Below are 24515 nucleotides of genomic sequence, written 5' to 3' on the forward strand. Positions count from 1 at the left end.
CAGAGCTGAATAGTTAAAATGCTCATTCACACACATTTGAATGAATATAAGCAGTGACTCATTACATCCCCCTAATAAACCTAAATGATACCTATAGTGGTTTGTTGGTATAGACTTCTTTCACACTGATATGGTTGTGGGTGTAGCACAGTGTATCTGTGGTTTTGGTGTGGGTTGGTTGCCTTTTTATGGTCCATGCGTTCAGTGCGCTTTCTGAAAACACACCAAAATTCCTGAATTGAGGTCGTCTTGTCCTAGGGTGGCTTCTCTGTAGAGCTGCAATCGGGACACCATTGGACAGTGGTATTGTCAGTCTTTGGAGAGGATAGTGATAGATACATCAGCAGATTTAGATGCATTTGACTAACCAAGCCAAACTCCTGCTGATGTTTTTATAAAGCCATTGATTTATTTTCAAAAATGGTTACATCGAGGCTGCATTCGTACTTGTGCAAAATCGTGTGATTTCACGCGCATCTACAAAACCTGCAAAACAGTTTGTCATGCTTGTGTTGTTTATTGTTAATAGCACCCCAAATGTGACAGAAAAGACACGTATGTTGCCTGAAGAAAAGCATGGCATGGCAAGATGCTTTCCTATTTCAAACTGACCATGCTAGGCATGAAAGCACATCATTTCCAGCTTGGTCAGTTTTCTGTCTGTGCTGGGAGAACATCCTGCTTTTTCTCCAATGATTAGACTTGTGCTGACAAGCCCCCTCACGTCTATTCACTGGGAAAATCTGTGTACTGCTATTTCTCGACCCCTAATACAAAGGGCAGTAGTTTGACATTTATACACTGCTCAAAAAAGGAACACTTTTTAATCAGAGCATAGCATCAAGTCAGTTAAACTCCTGGCATATTGATCTGGTCAGTTAAGTAGTAGAGGGGGTTGTTAATCAGTTTCAGCTGCTTTGGTGTTAAACAGGTGCACTAGATGGGCAACATTGAAACAACCCCCAAAATAGGAATAGTTTTACAGATGGAGGCAACTGACATTTTTTCCCTACTCTTTTCTTGACTGTTTTTCACTAGTTTTGCATTTGGCTAGGGTCAGTGTCACTATTGGTAGCATGAGGTGATACCTGGACCCTACAGAGGTTGCACAGGCAGTCCAACTCCTCCAGGATGGCATAGTAATACGTGCCATTGCCATAAGGTTTGTTGTGTCTCCCAGCACAGTCTCAAGTGCATGGAGGAGAGTCCGGGAGACAGGCAGTCACTTTAGGAGAGCTGGACAGGGCCATAGAAGGTCCTTAACCCATCAGCAGGACCGGTATCTGTTCCTTTGTGCAAGGAGGAACAGGATGAGCGCTGCCAGAGCCCTACAGAATGACCTCCAGCAGGCCACTGGTGTGAATGTCTCTGACCAAACAATCAGAAACAGACTTCATGAGGGTGGCCTGAGGGCCTGACATCCTTTAGTGGGCCCTGTGCTCACTGCCCAGCACCATAGAGCCCGATTGGCATTTGCCATTGAACACCAGAATTAGCAGGTCCGCCACTGGTGTCCTTTGCTTTTCACAGATGAGAGCAGGTTCACCCTGAGCACATGTGACAGACGTGAAAGGGTCTGGAGAATCCATGGAGAACGTTATGCTGCCTGTAACATCGTTTTGGTGGTGAGTCAGTGATGGTCTGGGGAGGCATACCCATGGAGGGACACACAGACCTCTACAGGCTAGACAATGGCACCCTGACTGCCATTAGGTATCGGGATGAAATCCTTGGACCCAGTGCCCGAGTTTCCAAATGGTCAGTCCGCCCCACATTTGCAAATACATGCGTAAGCTACAGAGCCTTGTCATGGCACTCTGATATTCTGTACTTGCTAACCCTACAAATTTTGAGAGCCCCCATAGTAGAGGCACATGTATTTAATGGATAGACCAAGAGCAGGTGGACCTGAGGGAGCCCACTCCTCCTTGAAGGTATAGGAGCGCAATGGACGCCCAGCATGTAGCACAATGGCAGCTGAGGGGTCCAGTGCACTCCCTCACCAACAATTTAAAAGCACCAAAAATGGCCACTGCCCCAGTGGCCCTCTTTCTTTTGAAAGAGGATACATTTTTGCAAGTAAAAAAGAAAAAAAAAAGTGCATTATGAGTAACAGTTACTGGTATTACCTTATTAACGAAGAGATCACATGGAATTGTATGAGAATGAAAGAAACAATCTGTCAATACAGGTCCTTGGACAGTAGTTTAGCGTTTTTGCTACCGGAAACTGTTTTTTTTTTTTTTTTTTTAAACTTTTAACACTAATACTTATATGCAGACATAACTTTGACCGCATTATTTTGGCACATTCTCCTTATCACAGTGATAACATCTTTGTAAGGAGATTCGGTACCTTATCACAGTGCACCAATTTACTGAAGACAAAATAAATGTTCATCTGCAGACTAAATGATTTAAACCGTCCATGTCCTCCCAAAAAAACGTTTTTTCATAGTTTCTAGATAGAACAAGGATGAGAACCATTTTCTGGTTTGTGCTGCTATCCCAATGGTAAATCTGCTTGTAGGTTACCAGCATGCACCAGTGACCCAGATGTGTTGGCTTTAATTTGTTTTCCTTTGATAAACCAGCACTCTAGGTGTCAGCAGAGCGCTTCTTTCTCTTCTCTTTATAGGCTAAACATTGGCGTTTAGCGAGTTGGTGACTGACATCAGTGGTGGTTGCGCCTGCATATTCAGCTGCCTCATGATGTCTTTTTGTAATCCAGGTTCATCATATCCGTGTATCTTTTTGGAAGGAATACTGCTCCATACAGCATTGGCTGTTGCATTGCCAGTTGCCTGCAGGTGTAATAATGTTTGACCCATGTAAAAGAGAGATAAAAGGCTAGGCTTGAACAACTCCAGCCAATTCATCTTCAACTAGCTTTTGTTTCTTTGGGATTTTGCCTGTTTGGACACACAAGTGCTGTTAGGCAGTTGTAAATGTGTGTTTATGCTCATTGTGTGCCCCGGGGTGACATGCTCGAGTTGGTCTTGGTTTGAATGTAGAAGGTGACTGCAGTGGGAGCATTGACTGTTGTGGGAAACAGAGGGGAATGTGTTCATTGTCCTAGCTCACAGAGCTCCCTGTGTTTTGGCCTGGCATTTCTGAAGCTGCTCAGTGGTGGAACCCCCTGCCTGCAAAATCGACACAAATAACTCTGAGTTGGCAAACTTGGTATTAAAATTGATTTGGTCTCAGAGCTGTAAGTTCAGAGACCGTATCGGGTGGTGCTTTTGTCTGTGAATAGCAGATTCAGTCTGAGTATGTGGGTGGAAACTGAAGTAATTATGGTACATATCTATTGCAGACTTGTTTACTTTGTTTCTCCTGGATGGCTGAAAATATACACATTTTGTAACATTTAGGCCTCATGTGCACTGGGCTTTTAAAACTGGCAGCAGTGTTATCTGTATAAAGTTGCAGTAAAAACACGTTTCCCCGCGTTTTTGCATTTGCGTTTAGCTACGTTTTTTTCAACATTAGCTGTTTTTAGCATAAAAAAAAAAAAATTGGCTCAAATGTCGGTTTGCCGCATTGTACTGCGTTTACCGGCGTTAGTGTTTTTACAGTTAAAACCCTTCTTGAAACCCACTAGTTCTGGGTTTTTTTCCAGCCAGAAAACACCCATGCCAAAAAACGCTGATTAAAGCCTATGTGTGCATGGACACATAGGATAACATGCTGGGGAGTTTACCAGCTGTAGAACAAAAGCAGCTGTAAAACCACCCACTGTGCTCGAGGCCTTAAAGGCCTCTATTTTTAGGCTTTTTACAGTTTTAAAACTGAACTTGAGTCAAAGCAAAAGTGATGAACAGAACTGTAGTAGGTGCATGCCTTTTTTGCTGCTTTGAGCAGAGAAAAGTATTGCACCAAACATTTTAAATAGAACCCAGTTGTTATTTTCCCATATAGTTTAGAAAATGAAATGAGAACTTGCTGTGCCAACAAAGTAACATTTTCTGGTTTTCCTTGTGTACCTTGTTGTTCCTTGATAGTACTGAAATATTCATGAAGCTTGGTAAACCTTACAAGGGTGTAGCTGTATCACTGAACTTCAGCTCTCACATGTATACATTCCCTATGGACTGGAGCAATTTACATTTCTATTGGTCAATTGAGTTATCAATGTTTTATTATTATATATGTGTAACTTTTCTATGAACAAATAAAACAAATCAAACCAAAATATAGAAAATTATGTCCAAAAGTCCCACCGTGTCCAAAAAACAAAAATAAATAAAAATACAAATAAAAATAAAACAAAAAAAGTCCCACAAAAAAATAATCCTCACAAGTGTAAACTCAAAACACTTAAACTTTTTCTTCTTCTTGCATCACCACAAACCTTCTTAATACCCGCAGATCCTGATATTCATGCACCTCAAAAAGAAAAAGAACTGGACATAGTGTCATACCTTAAATAATGTAAACACACGTGCCACTATATGTGCCGCATGCAAAATCAATGTGTATACTCCAACCAAGTGTCAGAACACATAAGAGTGAAAACACATTCCCATAGAATGTCATATAATGTGTGAGAAACCACTTCCCAGATAAACTGCCAGTGTATCACACTACACCCTATGTATATGTAAAGTGGAAGCCAACACCCAAATCACCACTCTCCAACTCTAATAAGGATGGGTAATTACCCTATAGAAGAATCAGCAGGGCAGATTAACCACTCAGGGTTACAATCTCCTCTCATTGATTTTCTCCAACGGTTAGGGTCATCTCCTCCACTTAACTCCAGAAAACCAGTCAAAATAAAAAGGTATTCTTCTTTATTAATAACTCACATAACATTCCGTGGTAACAGCTCCTCACATAATATTCCGTGGTAACAGCTCCTCCTCACAAGCAGTGTGTACATGGACAGGTTCAGGGAAACATAAACCGCATGTTCCCACTTCCAAGATGGCCGCGATCGCACTTCCGGTCAACGTCGATGCGTATGACGTCACGTGTCCCTGACGCGTTTCGTCACTTCCTTTGACTTTTTCAGAAGGGTCCCCTTCTGAAAAAGTCAAAGGAAGTGACGAAACGCGTCAGCAAAAACGCGACGTCATACGCATCGACGTTGACCGGAACTGCGATCACGGCCATCTTGGAAGTGGGAACATGCGGTTTATGTTTCCCTGAACCTGTCCATGTACACACTGCTTGTGAGGAGGAGCTGTTACCACGGAATATTATGTGAGGAGCTGTTACCACGGAATGTTATGTGAGTTATTAATAAAGAAGAATACCTTTTTATTTTGACTGGTTTTCTGGAGTTAAGTGGAGGAGATGACCCTAACCGTTGGAGAAAATCAATGAGAGGAGATTGTAACCCTGAGTGGTTAATCTGCCCTGCTGATTCTTCTATAGGGTAATTACCCATCCTTATTAGAGTTGGAGAGTGGTGATTTGGGTGTTGGCTTCCACTTTACATATACATAGGGTGTAGTGTGATACACTGGCAGTTTATCTGGGAAGTGGTTTCTCACACATTATATGACATATTCTATGGGAATGTGTTTTCACTCTTATGTGTTCTGACACTTGGTTGGAGTATACACATTGATTTTGCATGCGGCACATATAGTGGCACGTGTGTTTACATTATTTAAGGTATGACACTATGTCCAGTTCTTTTTCTTTTTGAGGTGCATGAATATCAGGATCTGCGGGTATTAAGAAGGTTTGTGGTGATGCAAGAAGAAGAAAAAGTTTAAGTGTTTTGAGTTTACACTTGTGAGGATTATTTTTTTGTGGGACTTTTTTTGTTTTATTTTTATTTGTATTTTTATTTATTTTTGTTTTTTGGACACGGTGGGACTTTTGGACATCATTTTCTATATTTTGGTTTATTTGTTTTATTTGTTCATAGAAAAGTTACACATATATGGTTTCACTGGCCTTCAAGGGTGAAGGTATACCACTTTTCTGGGTTATTATAGGTTTAAGTGTTGTGATATTTAAGTATAAATGTTTTATTATTATTATTGGTACTTGTATAGCGCTGTCAATTTACGTAGCACTTTTCATATATACTGCATATTCACTTCAGTCCCTAACCCTCAAGGAGCTTTCAATCTAGTATACACACACCATTTTAGACAGGAGACAATTACCTACCAGCATGTCTTTGGAGTGTGGGAGGAAACTGGAGTACATGGAGGAAAGCCACGCAGGTACAGTTTTAAAGTAGAACTATAGGCAAAACTTTTTTTCATTTTGGCTAGAGAAAGGGAGGATTTTAACTCCGTCAGTTTATTTTTTTGCAATGTGTCCCATTGGGGAGATTTCCCTTCACTTCCTGTCTAATAGCCAAAATAGGAAGTGAGAGGAAATCCCTGTAAATTAAGGGAATTCCCCTATTCCTTTTCTGAGGACTACCCAAAGTTTGGGATTTTATTTTACTTTCAATGATCACGGTAAACAGGACGAAGGGGATGAATCGCCCTAATGGGGCACAGACAGAAATGAAAACCGGACAGGTGTTCTTTAAAAAAAAAAAAAAAAAAAAAAAAAAAGTTTTTTGCCTTTAGTTGTACTTTAAATAATGACAAAGTTATCTATTATGAAAATGTAACAATATATTCATTTACACATTGTATTTCAATTAGCCTACTTCTATTCGTCTGAAAGATGTTGAAGTTTGTAAACTTTGTGAAGATCCCCACACATCTACATCCTTGAATTCTGTGACAGGTACTCACTATGCCCTGTGAATAGGAACTGCTGCGTCAAACGTTTCACAGAGCCTGTCCTCTGAACCACAAAAAGGAGGAGTTGCAGGAGGCAGGGTTAGTACATGAGTCTCACAGCCTGCAGGCAAGTACATGGGATATGTAGTCCTTAGAAATTGAACGTAAACTGCAGAGGAGAAGCTGCAAAATCATGCAGGGAATGCAGGAAGTTGTGGAAAGAGATGGGCAGAGGACAGGCAGTACTTTCAAAAGGAACAATGAAAGTCCTTTCTGTCTCAAGAAGACACTTACTGGCCAGTGCCTAATGCTTACTGCCGGTATAATGGTGCTACATAGCCCCCAAGGCTACCTACGGTGACAAAATGTATGGAATTGTACGCTTGCAAACATGGTGCAGTTGGGGAGAAACACTGTAAGCACTTGCACAGGTAGATGCCAGCACAAAAGCAGTCGCCGTTTAACACCAGTATGGCCGCATACAGCAATTCACTTGTATTGGCAGCTGTATGTGGCAAGTGTGAATCCTGGATACAAGAGAGTGCTGGGATTTTATGCTAAAGAGCTGCTAATGGTCTGTGTGGATGAGCACTAATTGTGGACCTACCATAGAAGAGGGGAAGGCGTTTATTAGGGCTGGTAAGTTATTAGGGGGTTATATATATATATATATATATATATATATATATATGTGTGTGTGTGTGTGTGTGTGTGTGTGTATGTGTATATATATATATATATATATATATATATATATATATGTATGTTACTTGGCCTATTCCGAGAGTTGGATCAGATGTCTAAATGATTACGAATTCCTCTACAGATTCTCAGTTCCTTTTCTGTTTTCATGGGTGGTTAATAACAGAAAAAGTACCACCTATAGTAGTGAATATCTGCTGTTTTTTGTAATTTCAGGCCTAATTTTAGTTTTTTGCTGCTACCAAATGTCTTGGTGACAGCAGGAGCAGGTAGCTTGTATCAAGCTACCTCCCTAAGACAAGGGACTCTGTCATGCATTATATATATATATATTATTCTAAGTCCTGTCTGAAAATCTACAAAATAGTGTTTTTAGGTCTTTATTTTTTTTTTTGTCCTTTAAATAAAATTTTGATCTCAGAGTCTGATATGTAACAGATTCAGCCTCTAATAGTGTGTATATCTTAACTGTCTGTTATTCTCAGAGTGGGTTAGGTATTTTGTTCCCTAACCATATAGCCGGCTATTTATAATTACCACTGCATATGAATATTCAAGAATAGATTTTTTTTTTTTTTTTTAAATCTCCCTATTAACTAAATTGTACACCACACTTTTTTTTATCTGATTAAACAATAATAGTTAGTTTCAGCCCTAAAGGACAGTTTAATTGGTTGTCCATTGGTGGGGTCCCTTAATACTCCAGTGGCGATGTCATAAGGGGCAGCAGTAAGGCTGGTTGGGGGTGAACTGCAGTGTTGGATCGCTGGTCTTCTCTAGCAGAATAGAAGTTGGGTTAACAAAAAATTTGTAAACTTTTTTTTTTTTTTTTTTTGGTGGATGGGGAAGGGTTGTGTGTGGTAGGGATGAGGACAGAGGTTTGGGCAGAAATGGGCTTTAAAAAATAAAAATAAAACATGCTATAAGTGAAATATGTTCAGCATTGCTTACCCTAAGAAAATGTCAAATGTCTAGCTGTTGAATTGTTCTCCTGCCGTTTTATGTTTTAACCCATTGCTGCTGACCTCACACATATATGCAGCGCCATGGAGGTGGGCCTTCCATGGCCCCCGCATGGTTTGTGCTGGATGCATGTTCCATAGTGTACACCCAGTAACAAAATCAAACTGTCTCCAGCTGGCTTTGGTTTTGTTCTAATAATCACGAGCCGGAAGGGCTGGCACCCGGTCACATGATCACTATGAGGAAAGCCTGTGGTGTGTGGTGGTTTCTTTTTTTTTTTGTCAGTATGTTTTAGGTAAGCTAAAAAAATGCACACTTTTGTTTCTTGGCCCTACTATGGGTATAAACAACAAAAAATGTACACGTGTGATTTTTGCCTTTAAGATCAAGGATAGAGAATATAAAATGAATTCTACAATATCTTTTACTATTTACCACCAAATGTAGGTCCCGTTTATCCTGAAGAAAAACAAGGTATAATTCACATTAAAGAAGAACTCTGTGGTAGGGAAAAAAAACACCCATTGGTATACCTCCTACACAAAACACTAAACCGTTAATAACATTTTGAAAATCCTTACCATTTCGGAGAAAAGGCTAATTGAATTTTCATGACCTCGTCTCTGTAATTCAAAAGATAACCACATCTGCTCTGAAAAGGAGGAGGTGTAACACAAGGGATTACATTATATCATATCCTCTCCTCTCTCTGTAGTAAAAGGAAACTACAGTTCCCATCAAGCACAGGGAATTGTAGTGAATGTGGGTACACTAGGCACTGTGAATGTGTCTGAGATTCTCTGAATTACATCACTGCTTCCTGGAGAAAGAACTACAGAAGCGATTGCCAAGACCAGTAGCTGGGGGAAGAGAAGGCTAGCTAGGGTCTTACAAACAGGGAACCAAAGAGAATTAACGGTTTGATTTGAAAATGAATAGGCTGTTTAAGAGCAATTACTGAGTGAACCAGAAGATGGATGACTTCTACAGTAAAGGTAGGAAATCAACAACAAGGACAGACATTTTTGCCTGAAGTTATGCTTTGATTTGTTTTGCTTTGTGCCATACATATGTTAACATAGTTCACTGGCATGCATGCAACAAATGAAGTCAGAGCTTTTTTCACACTAGAATGCAGTGCAGAGCTGTTAAGCCTTGTTCCCATACCGCATTCCAGTCACACTGCGCTTGCGATTTGTTGCAGCCGTCAGTGCAAAGTTAACACCCCAAACACAGGTTGCAAAAAATGTTTGCATGCATCGGATCTCATGGTACAAAAGTACCATGTAATTTGGTTGCCATGCATTTCAAAAAGTCATGTATGTACTACGTGCGTTGCGATTTCAGCCCATTCAAAATGAATGGGGCTGAAATTGCACTGCATGTGAAACGCACAGGAACCCCTAGTGTGAAAGGGTCATGAGCCACAATATATGTCTAGATCAGCAACTCTGATTCAAGTGTGAAAACCAGGGGGAAACCGTATGGCAGCCTCAGAAGCTTTCAATTTGCAGATGTCCAGTGCTGGCAACCCATATTTCTCCCATGGCAAGCTTCTTATTTATATGTCCTGTACTGAAGTTCCACCAACTATCTGCATTGAGTTTGTGCGCTCTCCTCATATTATACCATTTGAGTTCATTCACACCATAATGTATGCGTTGAGCGTATGTAAGCACACGTACGGTTGCGCTGTATTGGTCTGTTGGTTTTTTTTTTTTTATAAATGTAAAGGAAATATCAACAGACTTTTGACTCTTGCACATCAGCGCAATGCACTAGTATGAACTGCTCATACTGTAATGTGTTGTTCAGTGCATGCCAATGCATTTGTTGTGAATGGACCCTTACAAACTGTGTTACTTTACACTACAATCATGAAACCTCCTTTCTCTCTGTGTGACTGGTTTTCTGAAGTTTCTTCTCATTGCCACTCCATCAGTCAAAGACACTCTGATGTCATCCGGTATAATACAGTGCAGTCCTGCATTGTAAATGAAGACACCTGGAGCTTTAGAGAGAAGATGGGAGTTCTTAATTTTTTTATTACTTTTTTCCTAATATTCAGAATAGGAATAAAGTAAAAAAAAAAAAAAACAAAACTGTTTGTAACCTAGACATAATGAATGTTATCCTTACATTTACTTCTTTGTATTCTGTGACATGTATTCACTATGTCCTGTGAGTAGGCACTGCTGTGTCAGAAAATTCATAGAGCCTGCCTTCTAAACTAGATTTCCTCAACCGAGGTGCCGTCTTAGGTTGTCAGGGGTGCTGCGGCATCCTGGTTGAGAGGGGCCGTATTTCCGATGTACAGTTTGGAGCTCTGTTGGTCAGCCCTGGCAGCAGTGCAGGTACACTGTGTGTCCCCGTATATGTATGTGAGTTTGTGTATGTCCCTAGGTTACTTTTAATCCTGACCCATAATCTTGTACAAACAATTTGCTTTTCTAAGATAGTATTTGTTCTTTTTCTAGGGCTTGTTCACGATGGTGGAAAGGACATAACAGGCGGTGAGGAGACGATATATTGCCTCCGCAGTCTGTTTTAGCCCACAGATGCAGTACCACTGTGCCATAACAACTGGGAAACTGTGAATAAATGATGTGGCTGTGTGGGGGCTTAGCTGTTCGCATATTGCAGTGTTTCTCAACTCCAGTCCTCATGGACCCCCAACAGGTCATGTTTGCAGGATTTCCCTCAGATGAAACAGCTGTGGTAATTACTAAGCCAGTGAAACTGATCAAATCACCTGTGCAAAATAATGGAAATCCTGAAAACATGACCTGTTGGGGGTCCATGAGGACTGGAGTTGAGAAACACTGGCATATTGTGACAGCGGGGAGAGGATCCCCCTCCTGCTGTCACAGGGAGGGGGATTGGAGAGTAGAGGCTGCAGATACTGGAACACGTTCCACCCTAAAAACAGGTGTAACATGTTCCAAAGCTGAACTTATTTAATAAAGAAATAGCAGTTGCTCACTTGGCTCAGTGAATAAGGTGAAGCAACATGCCAATTATGTATGCTTGTTTTTAATTTCCCTCGCTGTGATTAAGTATTCAAAGGGATCCCCGGGTCACCTTATTTGCTAAGATTAACTGCAAAGTGAACAAGTACAAGTGAACATGAAGCATGTTTTTACAGGCATTTTTGCTGCCCATAAATGCCACTCTGTTAGCCTATGTCTATGCACACATGCGTTTTAGAGGAGTTTAGGGGCATAAATCTGAACACTCCAAAATCTCATTCAGGAGAGGACTGTTTGGGCAGAAGAAACACCAGATGCGCCTAGATGCCTATTAATTTCAGTGGCCAGAATTAAATTAATATTCTTTGGTAGCCAGTGAAATGAATAAACACCCAAACATTTGACACATCTAAACTCTTTTGAAAAAAAAAAAAAAAAGTTGAAATTAGGCGGGTTTTTAATGCTGTTTTTCTCCTGTTAGGAGAAAACGTTCAAAAGAGCATAGTGTGCATGAGGCCTAAGGCTGAATGGGTGCAAGTTCCCACCAGTGCTTGACTGGAGTGCTCCTCTCATTTAGATTATACAGTGTACACACCTTCATACAAAAATGCATTTGCATCACCTTTGACATGATAGCCCAAAACAATTTCAGACAAAATTTTCACCTTCTCTATTAAAATAAAGATGGTGTTGTGATGTTACAGTCAAGTTCTAGTCTTAAAAAAAAAAAAAAATTTTTTAAATGGGGGTAATAAGAGTGATGATGTCAGTTTGAAAACATGTAAGGCTCCATGTACACTGGAACATTTTTCTGCTGGCAGCAGAAAACTGCTAAACGCGGCAAAAACGTATGTAAACATAGTACCACGTTTACCACTTGGATGCTTTGCCATGGAAATAAACGCCCTAAGTACTTAGGCGTGTTTAGTAGTTTTTGGCTAAGAAATTCCTCTCCTGAACGTGACTCTTCTGTGCTCAGGAGAGGGATGTTTAACTGACCCTAAACTCTGCTGCTGTTTAACTCTGATAAAAGTTTGTGTGCATGGATACATTTACTTTAGTGATTTGAGTTCAGGGGCTTTAGCAAAAAATAACTCCAAAAGATCTTAAACTCATGTTTATGAGCAGCAGTGTCAGGGTGGATTTGATTTAAATCACTAGTCAGTAAGGCTGATTTAAATCTTAGTTTTCTACATAAAGACCAATTCTTGCTGGTATAACTTTAATATACAAGTAGATGAAGATTTTTAGAATAACAACTTTTCATATTAGTTTTTTTATCCCCAGTTTAATAGGTTAATCATTCATATTTGGACAACTTTTCTGTTGTACTTCGGAAGGAGAAAAATAATCATTCCCTTAATAACAATTTAAATAGATTTATTCATCTGAAACAATAACATTACAGCATATGTTATTTGCTTAAACAAACATCCATGTTTGTTAACTAATGTGGCTAAACAAAATATATACTGTATATTTTAAGAAACTTCGACTGTCAGCCCCTTCCTCCTCACACTTAGTTTCACTTTCTTCTTGTGCAGATCTATTCTACTCCAAACAATCAGAAAAATATTGTTTCTATTCTATTCACTGAACTTCTTGAAACTAAGCACTGAAGGGGTTGATTCTGTATTCATAGGTTTGTAGAAGTTAGGATTAAGGTCTTTTTCTTAACTCTGTTCATGTTATAACATTTTTGCTGTGAAGAAGAGGCATGTGATCTCCGCTGAGTCAAATTCAGTTTTGAGAACTGCAAAAGTAAACCGAGCATCTGTGATAATATCTTGTAGGCAGAGAAACTGCCCAATAATCTTACAAAAACCTCTGGAAGAGCATGACATTGTGAATGGATTAATGGAATTTATTTACCAAAAAAATTAAACATATACAGCCTTATTCTACATAATTAAAAAACTAATCTTTATTTCATGATGGAATAACCTTTGGATGGCAATATATTTTCCTCAAAAAGCATTTTATTCAAAAAAATCCGATTTTAAATCAAAATCAGATTTGTTTTTTTTATTTTTTTAAATCATTGATCTTTATCCACCCTGAGCAGTGTGCATGAGGCCTTAGGACCTGAAATGCATGTTAACTGCTTTCCCTTTGTATGTAAAATATAGTTAGTGGAACGTAAAGTATTACTAAACCCACAACGGTAAAATCAGACTATAGGCAGTACAGCATGCTTGTTATACTCACTGTGAAACCTCTGCATTGTGTAAAAAGGCTGTTTGATCCTCCCCTTCTTCCACAGTCACCAATCCATCTGCTGATAGTACAGAGCCCTAGGAGACAGTCTGCACATGTTGAGTGTGTTGTGTTTTGCTAGAGAGGTGTGTTTTTTTTTTTTGTTTTTTTTTTCCCTTTTTGGGGGGTGGGGTGTGAGATGGGAGAGTGCATGTGATTGGCACAAGGCCAATCAGCAGTATCCAGACAGTGTCAGGGGTCATGCAGCCTCATAGGACAGCCAGAGGAGAATGTAAACTCCTACAAGCTTTAACATGTGCTCTGCCGGACACTGATAGAAATCACAAGCCTGCTATATACTGCAGATAAGAAATGGTATTTAGCAGTTTATATTTACTAAACTAATTGCATTTCCGTGTACTGTGGAAGACTAGATATAGTGAATGCAGGGTCCTGGGTTTAGTAACACTTACTTTAAGGGCCCTTTCACACCGAATGCATTTGGATGAATTTTGGACTGCACTCCAACTGCATACAGTCCAAAATCCAGGCTATCATATGGGCATAGTTCACACCATTGCAGGAAAGTGCAGCATGCTGTATTTTTCCACACCACAAATGCATGAAAACGCACTGCAACGCAAAAGAAGAGGGTGACCTCACAAGATAAATGCATTTAGAAAAAATGCTTGTCAACTGCACATTAACTGCATGTAAAACGCGCATCAAATGCATTCATAGGTACAAGGAATAAAATGCAGTTACATGCAATTTCTGGAGTGAGTGGGCCCTAAGTGAAACTACCCATCTACCCAGATGCTTGGCCTTTTCTATTAACGCATTACAGAGATTTGCTGAAACTGGAGAGTGCAAAATCTGGTTCAGCCCTGCAATTACCTTCCAGGTTTTTTTTTCTGTCAAAGCTTAATTGAAGAAGCCAAAGTTAGAAGCGGATTGGGTACCATGCACAACTGCACAAGATTTTATACTCTCCAGTTTTAGTAAATCACTAATCTGAAACAAGTGTGTACAGTGTGAAGTCCAAATTTTTTTATCTTCATACTTTTGCTTTTTTAGTGATTCCGAAATCACTATAACCACTGTACTAGCATAATGGCCAAACAGAATACAGGCAGCCAACTGTTATTTTGCTACTGCAAGTCAGATCTGGTTTTACAGGTTTTAGCATTTATTAGGGCTTGTAAATACTTGTCCTAAAAAGAAAAAAAAAAAAGCTGAGAGGTTTTAGATGGGAAGAATTTCTTCACTGTTACTCTGATGCTCCAACCAAGAAGTCCTTCACTATCTGTTACACTCTGATGCTCTGGGCATGGTTTTTGAAACTCCTACTTTTTTTTTCTCTAGTAAATACACTGTTAACCATTAGCCGCCCGGCCTATAGCCGTTGGGCGACCGCAAAAATAGTTTAGCTTTCTGGGGTGTACGCCATTTGGCGTCCTGCCACACATGCGCAGTTCGCGCGGTTGCAGAGCCGCGCAGCGGCGTGATCTGTCACCGGCCGTGTACCTCGGACACGGCCGATGACAGATCTGAGTACCGGCCCCCGTTGTCGGTACCATGTGACCTGCTGTGAGCAATCACAGCAGGTCACATGACAGTTGTAAACAATGGATGGCTTCATTCATGCCATCCATTGTATACTAGTGCCTAGCTGTGAATGGTCACAGCAGGTCACATGCACATGTCATGTGATTAGCTGTGGCCAAATCACAGCTAAGCACAAAAAAAAAAAAAAACCTGAATGAACGATGTCATTCAGGTAAATGCTTGCTTATAGCAAAGTAATTATTTGCTAAAAGCAAATTGTGTAAAAAAAAAAAAAAAAAAAAAATACTGATCACTTCCCCGAAGTAGTACAATGTTACTATGGTAACATTGTACTACTTTGGTCATAGTAAAATATGAAAAAAAATCTAAAAAAAATTAAAAAAAATTAATAAAAAATTAAAAAAATATATATTTTTTTCATACTGTCACCAGTCAGTGTCCCTGATCACCGCCATGCCAGTTATATGATGACGCTGTACTGCACTGGTGACAGTATGTAAAAAAGAAAATAGTGAAAATTTTTTTCATTTTTTCATTTTCCGAAAAATTATGACAAAAAAAATACTTCAAAAAACTCGCCATGCCTCTTATGAAGTACATCAGACTGTCTACTCTGCAAAAAGGGGTCATTTGGGGATATCTGTACTGTTCTGACATTCTTGGACCTCAAGAAATTAGATTGGCCGTCTGTACTTCAGGATTGATCAATTTTCAGATCTATACCATAGTTTGTGAACTCTATTACTTTCCTACAAACTAAATAATACATCCTAATTTGGGTTATTTTCACCAAAGACATGTAGCAGAATACATCTTGGCCTAAATTTATGAAGAACAATTATTTATTTGTAAACTTTTATAACAGAAACAAAGAGAAACATGTTTTTTTTTCAAACTTTTTGGTCTTTTTTTTGTTAATTTAGCAAAAAATAAAAACCCTAGCGGTAATTAAATACCACCAAAAGAAAGCTCTAGTTGTGTGAAGAAAATGATAAAATTTTAGTTTGGGTACAATGTTGTATGACCGCGCAATTGTCATTCAAAGTGTGAGAGCGCTGAAACGTGAAAAATGGCCTGGGCAGGAAGGTGTAAAATTACCCGGTATGGAAATGGTTAAGCTGCACATATAGGTGAAATCCTGACCTGGTCACTCAGTCTGCCATATAAAGCTTGATGTGCTGAAAACTACATTGCTGATGAGCTTTAGAAGAACCAAGGCTTTACAGCACAGGCTTCAGATGTCCCTTTCGACACAGTACTTTAGCACCATGCTTGCTTATAGGAACTTGAAATTTCCACATGTATACAACTGTATATGGATTTTGGCCGTTTTGTTATTTCACAAGATATCTGTTTTTTCTATCTACAAAGACACCAGGGGCTCCTATGTTGGCTCACTTTTTTTTTTTATTCAGCTATAAACGCAGGTTGTAGAAGAAAGCAAACTTTTATTCTAGAAATATGCTATATATAAAATGTGTACACAAACCCCCGTGATGCTTTACAGCTGAAAAAAAATGCTTTGAATTGTTTATTTTCTGAATTCAGTGTGAAAGCAATGTTAAAGTACACCCACTTGGTACTTTAATAACCTTGCTGAGTTTGCTGCAATAATAAAACACAGCAGTCCAGAGGTGCCTGGCTGTAACCTTAGATGTCTCCTTGAGCACCTTAGGTATGTGAATAACAAATGCTGTGTTTTTGGCGAGAAAAGGCTGTGTTTGACCTGCTTTGCCTGCTGTTCAAGTGTGCCTCAATTAGGAGATGCTGCTGCCAAATAAATGCATCTCTATGCTGGTCAAACGCAGAACTGTTGTGTTCTGTACTGCTCAATTAAAGTCCAAGGGATTTTACAAACCTACGTTTGACGTGCATGACAAATGCAACAAAATGCCAATTGATACAAGCGCTTATTTGTTGTTTGAATTGAGGAAGATCTGAGATTATTTTAGAACAGCTACTTTGCCTAGATAATCCATGCTTCCGTGACTTTTCTATGGCTTTTGATCTTTAAGTCGTTCTTGATGAGTATAAAAACATTTAGGGCTCATGCACACACCATATCTGTTGACCTGTAGAAATCTGTATAGGCTGTTATGCTGAACCCTTTTACTTTTGTGCTTAGTGTTGCTGACCTGGAACAAGAATGCATATTGGAACTTCAGATTTTATTAGAAACTACTGGTGGGGTAGCATAACAGGGCAGCAACTAGCATTCTTAGTAGGTCAACAATAGCTGCCATATTTTATCTTATGGCAGGTTATTTTTTTTTATATTTTGCCATCTGTGTCCCATAGGGAAATATTTCCTTCACTTCCTGTCCAAAACAGGCAGTAAGAATAAGTTCCTCCAAGGTGAGGGAATACCAGTGTCACCAGAACTTGTGTCCTCATTGGAAGATGTCCCCTCTATTACGGTTTGTGTAAATCCAAAATGTTTCTTTTACTTTCTCTTGGCTAGATATACAAGCAAAGGAAGACATTTTGAATAAAAATGTAACACGAATGTCTGGTTAAAGTGGACGTAAACTCCCACTGGACACTTGTACCTACAGGTAAGCGTATAATAAAGCTTACCTGTAGGTACAAGGAATATCTCCTAAACCTGCACTATTTACGGAGATATACAGTGTCCCTGCAGCCCTTGACATCATCGTTGCATACGCTCTAAAGGAACGGCATACACATGCTATTCCTTCTGAGTTCTGTACCGTGGCCAAGACTCCTGTGCGCATGCGCGGGAATTACATCATCGCGGCTTGGCCAATCAAGTGGCAAAAGCCCGCAAACCGAAAAGGAAGACTGGGTGAACATGAAAGCCCTGTCAGCGATAACAGCACACCGCTGGAGGGCTTCATTCTAATGCAAGTCTTTCATGTGCCTACTAGCACATTTTGCAGGGGGAATTTTTTGGGTTTTCTTTGTTTCTTTTTTTGGCTGTTTGCTACAACTTCAAAGTATCTTGTTTACCAGGTTTTTACTGGAATTATGTTTAGCTGAAAGATTAAGTCTATCAATATTTACATTACGTAACATTTGCTTGTAGTTTAATATTTTAATACTTTATTTTTCAGATACATGCAAAACTTTACACTGAACTTTTTTGGATTTTAGCCCAGTTGCAGTGTTTACTTGATGGCATTAACCTCCCTGGAGGTATTCCCGAGTGTAGCTCGGGGTAAAGTTTCAGCACCACAAGCGGTAACCCCGAGCTACACTCGGGAATACCTTGCAGCGTTGCTCCGGGATCTCTTCTTCACTTACCTTGTCCTGCGCTTCCACGATGTCCCTCCTGCAGTGTCCCCTGTAATGTCCTCCGGCGGATGCAGGCATCTGTCATCTGGTTTCCGTCCCCTGCGAGCGTCGGGATGTACGGGGGACGGAACTGGCGAGAAATTTGAAAATGACAAAAAGTGACATTCACTAAATACACTAAAATCACTTAGTAAAACATTACTGTATCAAAGCATTTCACATACATTTTGTCCCTACTGCTTTGTCCTGTGCCCTGCCTGCATTTTTACTGTTCTTTCTGCCTGAAAACTGAGAAATGTCCATGGCGTCCAAAAAGTGTCCCTTTAGGTCAAAATCGGTTTTAGACCAGCTAGAGAACAGCGATAGTAAATTAGAACTACTTGCAGAATTGAGTGATAATGATTCGTGGGAAAATTCGTCATCAGACACTGAAAACGATTCTGCGACTTTGCTCAGTGATGTGCGAACTTGGTGCTATATTTCAAATTTCAGTGATTTTGGTTTGACTATATTATTGAATTAAATGTATTATATTATTGTTTATGATTATTTATTATATTTATGATTTCGTGTTTCAAATTTTAACATACCCGAATTGTTTACTAGACTCTTGTTCGGACAGATTTCAGTGAGTTATTCCTAAAAATTACAGGCCTACAATAAAAAAAAATACATATTTCAATGCAAAAAATGTACCGCTTTGAGCACAGATATATGGACATAATCAGACCGCTAGGGAGGTTAATAGCTAATTGTTTGCTTTTATTTGTTTTTCTTTTTTCTTTTAAAATGACCCTCCTCATTTTTGACAGCTCTCATCTTAACATCTGTTTGTGCTATCTAAAAAAAAAAAAGGTTTGCCTTTTTAGTTCTACTTTAAATATTTAGTATGTAATTTTTCTATTAAGCTGTTTGTGTTTCTTTGTTTTTTATCTAAAGGGCATATTCCCTGGTGGACTCTAGTCAAGTCTCCACGTTTCTGATTTCAATTCTTCTTATAGTCTATGGCAGTTTCAGGTGAGTACCATCATGGATATTCATTTTGATCCAGAAATGAAAGGCTAATACTACTTCATGCCTGATAGCATATGATGTGTGTGAACAGCTTAGTTTTTAAATCCCATCACATATGTAATTAGGAAAGCAGCCTGCAGTTCCTAGACCTTGTGAATGAGCACCAGATAAAGTACACTGACCCCAACTTTTGACTCTTAACACTAACCCTGACACTGATATAGATCAAACCCTGATTGTTATTTTATTTCTGTTCCTTGTTTACATTTTTTTTTTCTAGCAAGAATTAAAATAAGATACCTTGTACCTTCTCCATTTAAGAGTAGAAAACACTCACAGGGGCAGGTTGTACAGTGACCAGTCAGAGGCTATCACAGCGATCAGGTGATCGGGAACTGGGTCTCCCAGTTGGTACAAAACATGGGGCTCTCAGTGAAAGTCCGGTCTCTGTGTTGGGATTGTGCTCTCAGCACAAATGCAGGTATCCATGTCTGCAGCCCCACAAAAGAAAATCCACATATGTGAACAGTGGGCAGGAAGGTTAAAATTGTTCCTTTCATTTTCAGTCTAGCACCAGAAGAAATAAAAAAAAATTTTGTCATTTGATTCTACACACAATGCACACTCCATTTCTTTTCCCCCAAAATCAACTCCTATAAATGGAGGTTTTACTGGCTTGCTGCAGCAAATGTGAAACCAAAATCAGATCTTGGCAATTTTTAATTTAGACTCCATGCACACTAGCCTTTTTAAGCTCCTAGAAGCTATTATCAGTATATTTTTTTTTTCTCCTAGAAGCTAAATTATGTTATCCTGTGTGTCCATGCACACTCCTTTAGGCTATTAGCATTTTTTGAGCTTCAGCATCTAGAAATAGGAAAAAAATATTTTTTGTAGTTTAAGTGGTTTTCCAGTAGAAAAACTCTAAACGCTCCTAACAGGTTTAGTTTTTGTCCCTCTACATGCATTCCAAAACCTCTAATAAAATGCTAATGCTTCTGAATACTACCTAAAAGCGGAGTTCCACCTGAAAAAAATAACTAAATAAAAGCAGCTACAAAAACTGTAGCTGCTGACTTTTAAAATAGAAACTTACCTGTCCCTCGGTCCAGCGATGCCCCCACCACTGCTGGTTTAACCGGCCGTCATCTATCCCTGGCACCGGCATCTTCAGTTTAGGCACCTAGCTGTGACAGCTTGCGGCTTCACAGCCGGGTGCCCACTGCGCATGTGTGGGAAGCGCTGCACTTTGTGAATGGCTTTGTAGTCTTCTGGGACCTGTCACGTCACAAGAAGACTACAGGGAGGGAGGGGGAAGGGAAACTTCTGCTTCTGATTGCCTAGGCAATCGCAGCGGAAGTGGGAGCTGGTACCTGTCGAATTTGAGTTTCAGCTTAAAAAAAACTAGTGTGCCTGGAGCCTTCAATAATGATACTGCTTCAGAGTATACTGTAATAACATTGCAATGAAATGCAAAAATGCGTAAAGTGTATATTACTTTAACTGTATTTTGTAAGAGAAACTTTATTTCCCGCTTACAGTACATCCCCTTTACCTATGTTTATTCCTTCTCTCTATTTTTTAAGGTCTCTTAATATGGACTTTGAAAATCAAGACAAGGAGAAGGACAGCGGTAGCTCTCCAGGAACGTTTAGTGGGAACAGCACCAATAATAGTAAGAAATAACTATAACACACATTTTACGGTTTCCTTTAGGATAATTGTACATGGTTTCCTGGAGCCACACAATGTAAAATTGGGGTGTATTTTCCAGTCCCAGAGCCACAGATTTGTGTTTTGTGTTTTACGTCTGTATGCATAAATGGGTTCATGCACGTACCATGGCATATACTGGCACAGCCGCAAAAAGTCATTTAAGTACATGGGGCAGCTCTTGCAGTATAAGTGGCTCCCTGGTGGGAAATACACCCACGCTTTATGTTGTACGACTAGAGGCGGCTATGTGCATAAGCCTTAAAAAAAAAAAATAAAAAAATCTCCCACCACTATTCAGTAGGTATAGGATTTGATTACATTCTAGCAGCAGTTTATCTCCCTCAAGCTCCTGGTATTTTCTGAAATGTCATGCATCTGCTGTGCTTTCCCAAGCAGCATTCAATGAACAGGGGACAGACAAGGCCATTCTTCTGTTTTGTATGTACACATTTGTTGGTACCCTTCCACTAAAAGGAATAACTTCCGATTTTCTATGAAACAACTTAAAACTGACAAAAAAATTGCTGTCCATCGTATATTGCGTATTTGATCAAAATCAGACTTTGACTTTGATTCAGCAGATAGTTTAAATAATAAAACAAGTAAAAATGGCATGAACAAAATTGATGGGGCCATTAGCCTAATATATTTTGTTGGAAGACCCTTAGCGGCAATCACTGCAAACAAGTAAATTCTGTAGCTGTTGTTGAAATTCTGCACCTGCCAACGCGCAGTTTGGCCCACTTTTCTTAAGCAAACTGCTCCAGCTGTCTTGGGTTTGAAGGATACCTTGTCCAGACTGCATGTTTCATAATTTTCCATAGACGTTCAATAGAATTCAGATCAGGGCTCATAGAAGGCCACATCAGAATATTTCATTGTTTTGTTTTTCGTCACTCTTGGGTGGTCTTGCTTCATGTTTTGGGCCCTTATCCTATTCCATTACAATGACCTGCAATAGCTTCCTGTCCCTGGGCAGTCCCTTTTTGCATCAGAATTCCTTGTTAGACTTAAGATTTTATTGTGCTGCACAGGTTCAAGGTCACCCAGTGCCATAAACAGCAAAGCAGCCCCAAAACATACCCGAGCCACCTTTTTACATTTTTACAGTAGGTATCACTTTTTCTTGAAAGCTTCATTTTTTTGTCTCTAAACATAGATCTGATGACACTGGTTATTTTTTGGTCTGCTTTTTATTGTTCCATGGTTACACAGATTGTTTTACGTATGTAACAAGACCTATCCTGTATACGTACACTTAAATGCTGTTACTACTTTTTTTTTTTTTACTTGGCTCATTGAAAGCAAACAGCTGAGGTGACTTGTCAATAAACTCATTTTTTTTTTCTTTCCAAAGGATATTCTCCTAAAATAATTGTGGCTTGTCAATGTGTATTTTGTCAAATTCCAGTGTGGCTCTGTCTTCCTTTCAACAGTACCTCCTGGCCCTTCTTCCTGTAAGCCCACTGCCGCTCAAAAAGCGACGGATGGTGCAAACAGATGCCAGTGTACCTTGGAGTTCAACTTGGGAAGTTTTCCTTTGTATTTTTTTCTGCAGTTCTCACTATCCTTTTGTACAGTCTGAGGTCAAATGTCCTTTCTCAGCTATGTCCAGGGAGGTTGGCCACAAAACTTTGTATTTTGCAACTGTCACCGGAACCTCGAGGTGCTTGGAGATAGTTGTATAGCTTTTTCCATTGACATGATGGTCTCTAATTTACATTTGTCTTCCTCAGACAACCCTCTCTTTTCTTTGGTCCTTGTTCAATGTGGCTCACTTGAGGATTCTAATCACCAGGTTGACTAGCTTAAATAGGCTGAATGATTATGAGGTTGAAGATTATACTAATTACAGAAAACTGTTTGAAATGTCACTATGATTGAGTTTTTTACAATAATTTCTAGGGGTACCAACAAAACTGTTCAGGAAATTTTAGAATATTTCTTTGCTTAACCCCTTAGTAACTAAAGGGTAAAACGGATGTTAAAGGATAAGTTCACCTTTTGGACAAAAATAATAAATGCACATTTTTTTGCAGGTAAAAAAAAAATGTGCATTTATTTTTTTTGTCCAAAGAAGCCTGTAAAGCATTGCACCAGCGATCAGTAGATCACTGATGCCATGCAGGTCTCCTGCAGACCTGTCAGATTATTTGCTTGCCGTACGGGATATACCATCAAGCAGATATTCTGCCAGTGAGCTTCAGTGAACTACCACGGTGCTCCACTACAAGCAGACAACCGCTAAGGCTGCCGGGACTTGTAGCCACTCATTCACAGAACTCTATGAATGAATGACTCGGCTGTGTGGGCTGAGCTCCGCATGGCCACGCTGTTTTCAAATTTGACAGATAGTACGGAGAGAAGTATCCCCTTACTGTCTGCTGGGGGGGCTGCGGCGGTAGCAGACATAGCTGCGGCTATGGGAACATGTTAAAACAGGTGGAACATGTTCCAAAGGTGAACGTATCCTTTATTGCCTGAGCAAAGTTTTGCAACGTTGACATGTTAGTAAAACTGTGCATATCATTGCAACTACTTTGTGCATCCAGGTGAATTATATCTTGTATTTTTTCAGGACAAATTGGACTTTTTTTGGCAGTAACATCTCCTGATCTTTTTTTTATTTATTATCAAAGGAAAACTGGCCCAAAATAGCATTTTGCTTTTTAGGTTTAAAAAAAAAAAAAAAACAGGCACTAATTGACACTGATACTAATTTAACACCTTCCCACCCCGGCCTATAGCAGATCGACAGCCAGGTGGGACATTCGCTGTTGTGACTGGGCATCATATGACGTCCTGTCAACAGCCTCGGGGCCGCACGGTGGCGTGACCTGTCACCGGCTGTGTCCACTCCGATGACATATCACTACACCAGCCCGATGCCAGTGTCATGTGACTGCTGTGACTAATCACAGCAGATCACGACAACACAATTATATACAATGAATGGCATGACAGGAAACCATCCATTGTATATAATTGTGTTAGCTGTGATTGATCAAAGCAGTCACATGGTACAGACAGGGCCAATCACAGCCCATTTATCATGTGACGAGCTTTGCCCAATCACAGCTAATCACAACAAAATACTGAATTAATCAGTTTCATTCAGTAACAATGATTGCAACTATCAATCAATGAAATACATTGGTATTAGCAATCATAATGTGTGTGTGTAAAAAAAAAAAAAAAAAATCCCGATCACTTGCCCAGAGTAGTTCAATGTTACAGTGTGTTGAAAAAAAAATGGTAAAGTAGAGAAATTTGAAAAAAATAAAAATTTGATTTTTTTTTTTTTTTTTTTAAAACATACTGTCACCAGTCAGTGTCCCTGATCACAGCCACACCAGTTATATAATCATGCTGTACTGGACTAGTAACAATATGTAAAAAAAAAAAAAAAACTTTATTTTTTTAAAACT

General features: G+C 39.5%; 1 protein-coding gene across 1 annotated transcript in view; it reads left to right on the top strand.

Annotated features, from left to right (window-relative positions):
* SPPL3 (signal peptide peptidase like 3) overlaps positions 1-24515 on the top strand; it is a 68217-nt gene that overhangs the window by 31273 nt on the left and 12429 nt on the right. The window contains exons 2-3 of the mRNA XM_089653282.1: positions 19297-19374; positions 20958-21046. Coding sequence (XP_089509408.1) covers positions 19297-19374; positions 20958-21046 — 167 coding nt within the window. The remainder of the gene's footprint in view (positions 1-19296; positions 19375-20957; positions 21047-24515) is intronic.

Source organism: Staurois parvus, unplaced genomic scaffold (assembly GCF_062004578.1).
Source record: "Staurois parvus isolate SC_StPar_1 unplaced genomic scaffold, SC_StPar_1.0 ptg000704l, whole genome shotgun sequence".
Lineage (NCBI taxonomy): Eukaryota > Metazoa > Chordata > Amphibia > Anura > Ranidae > Staurois > Staurois parvus.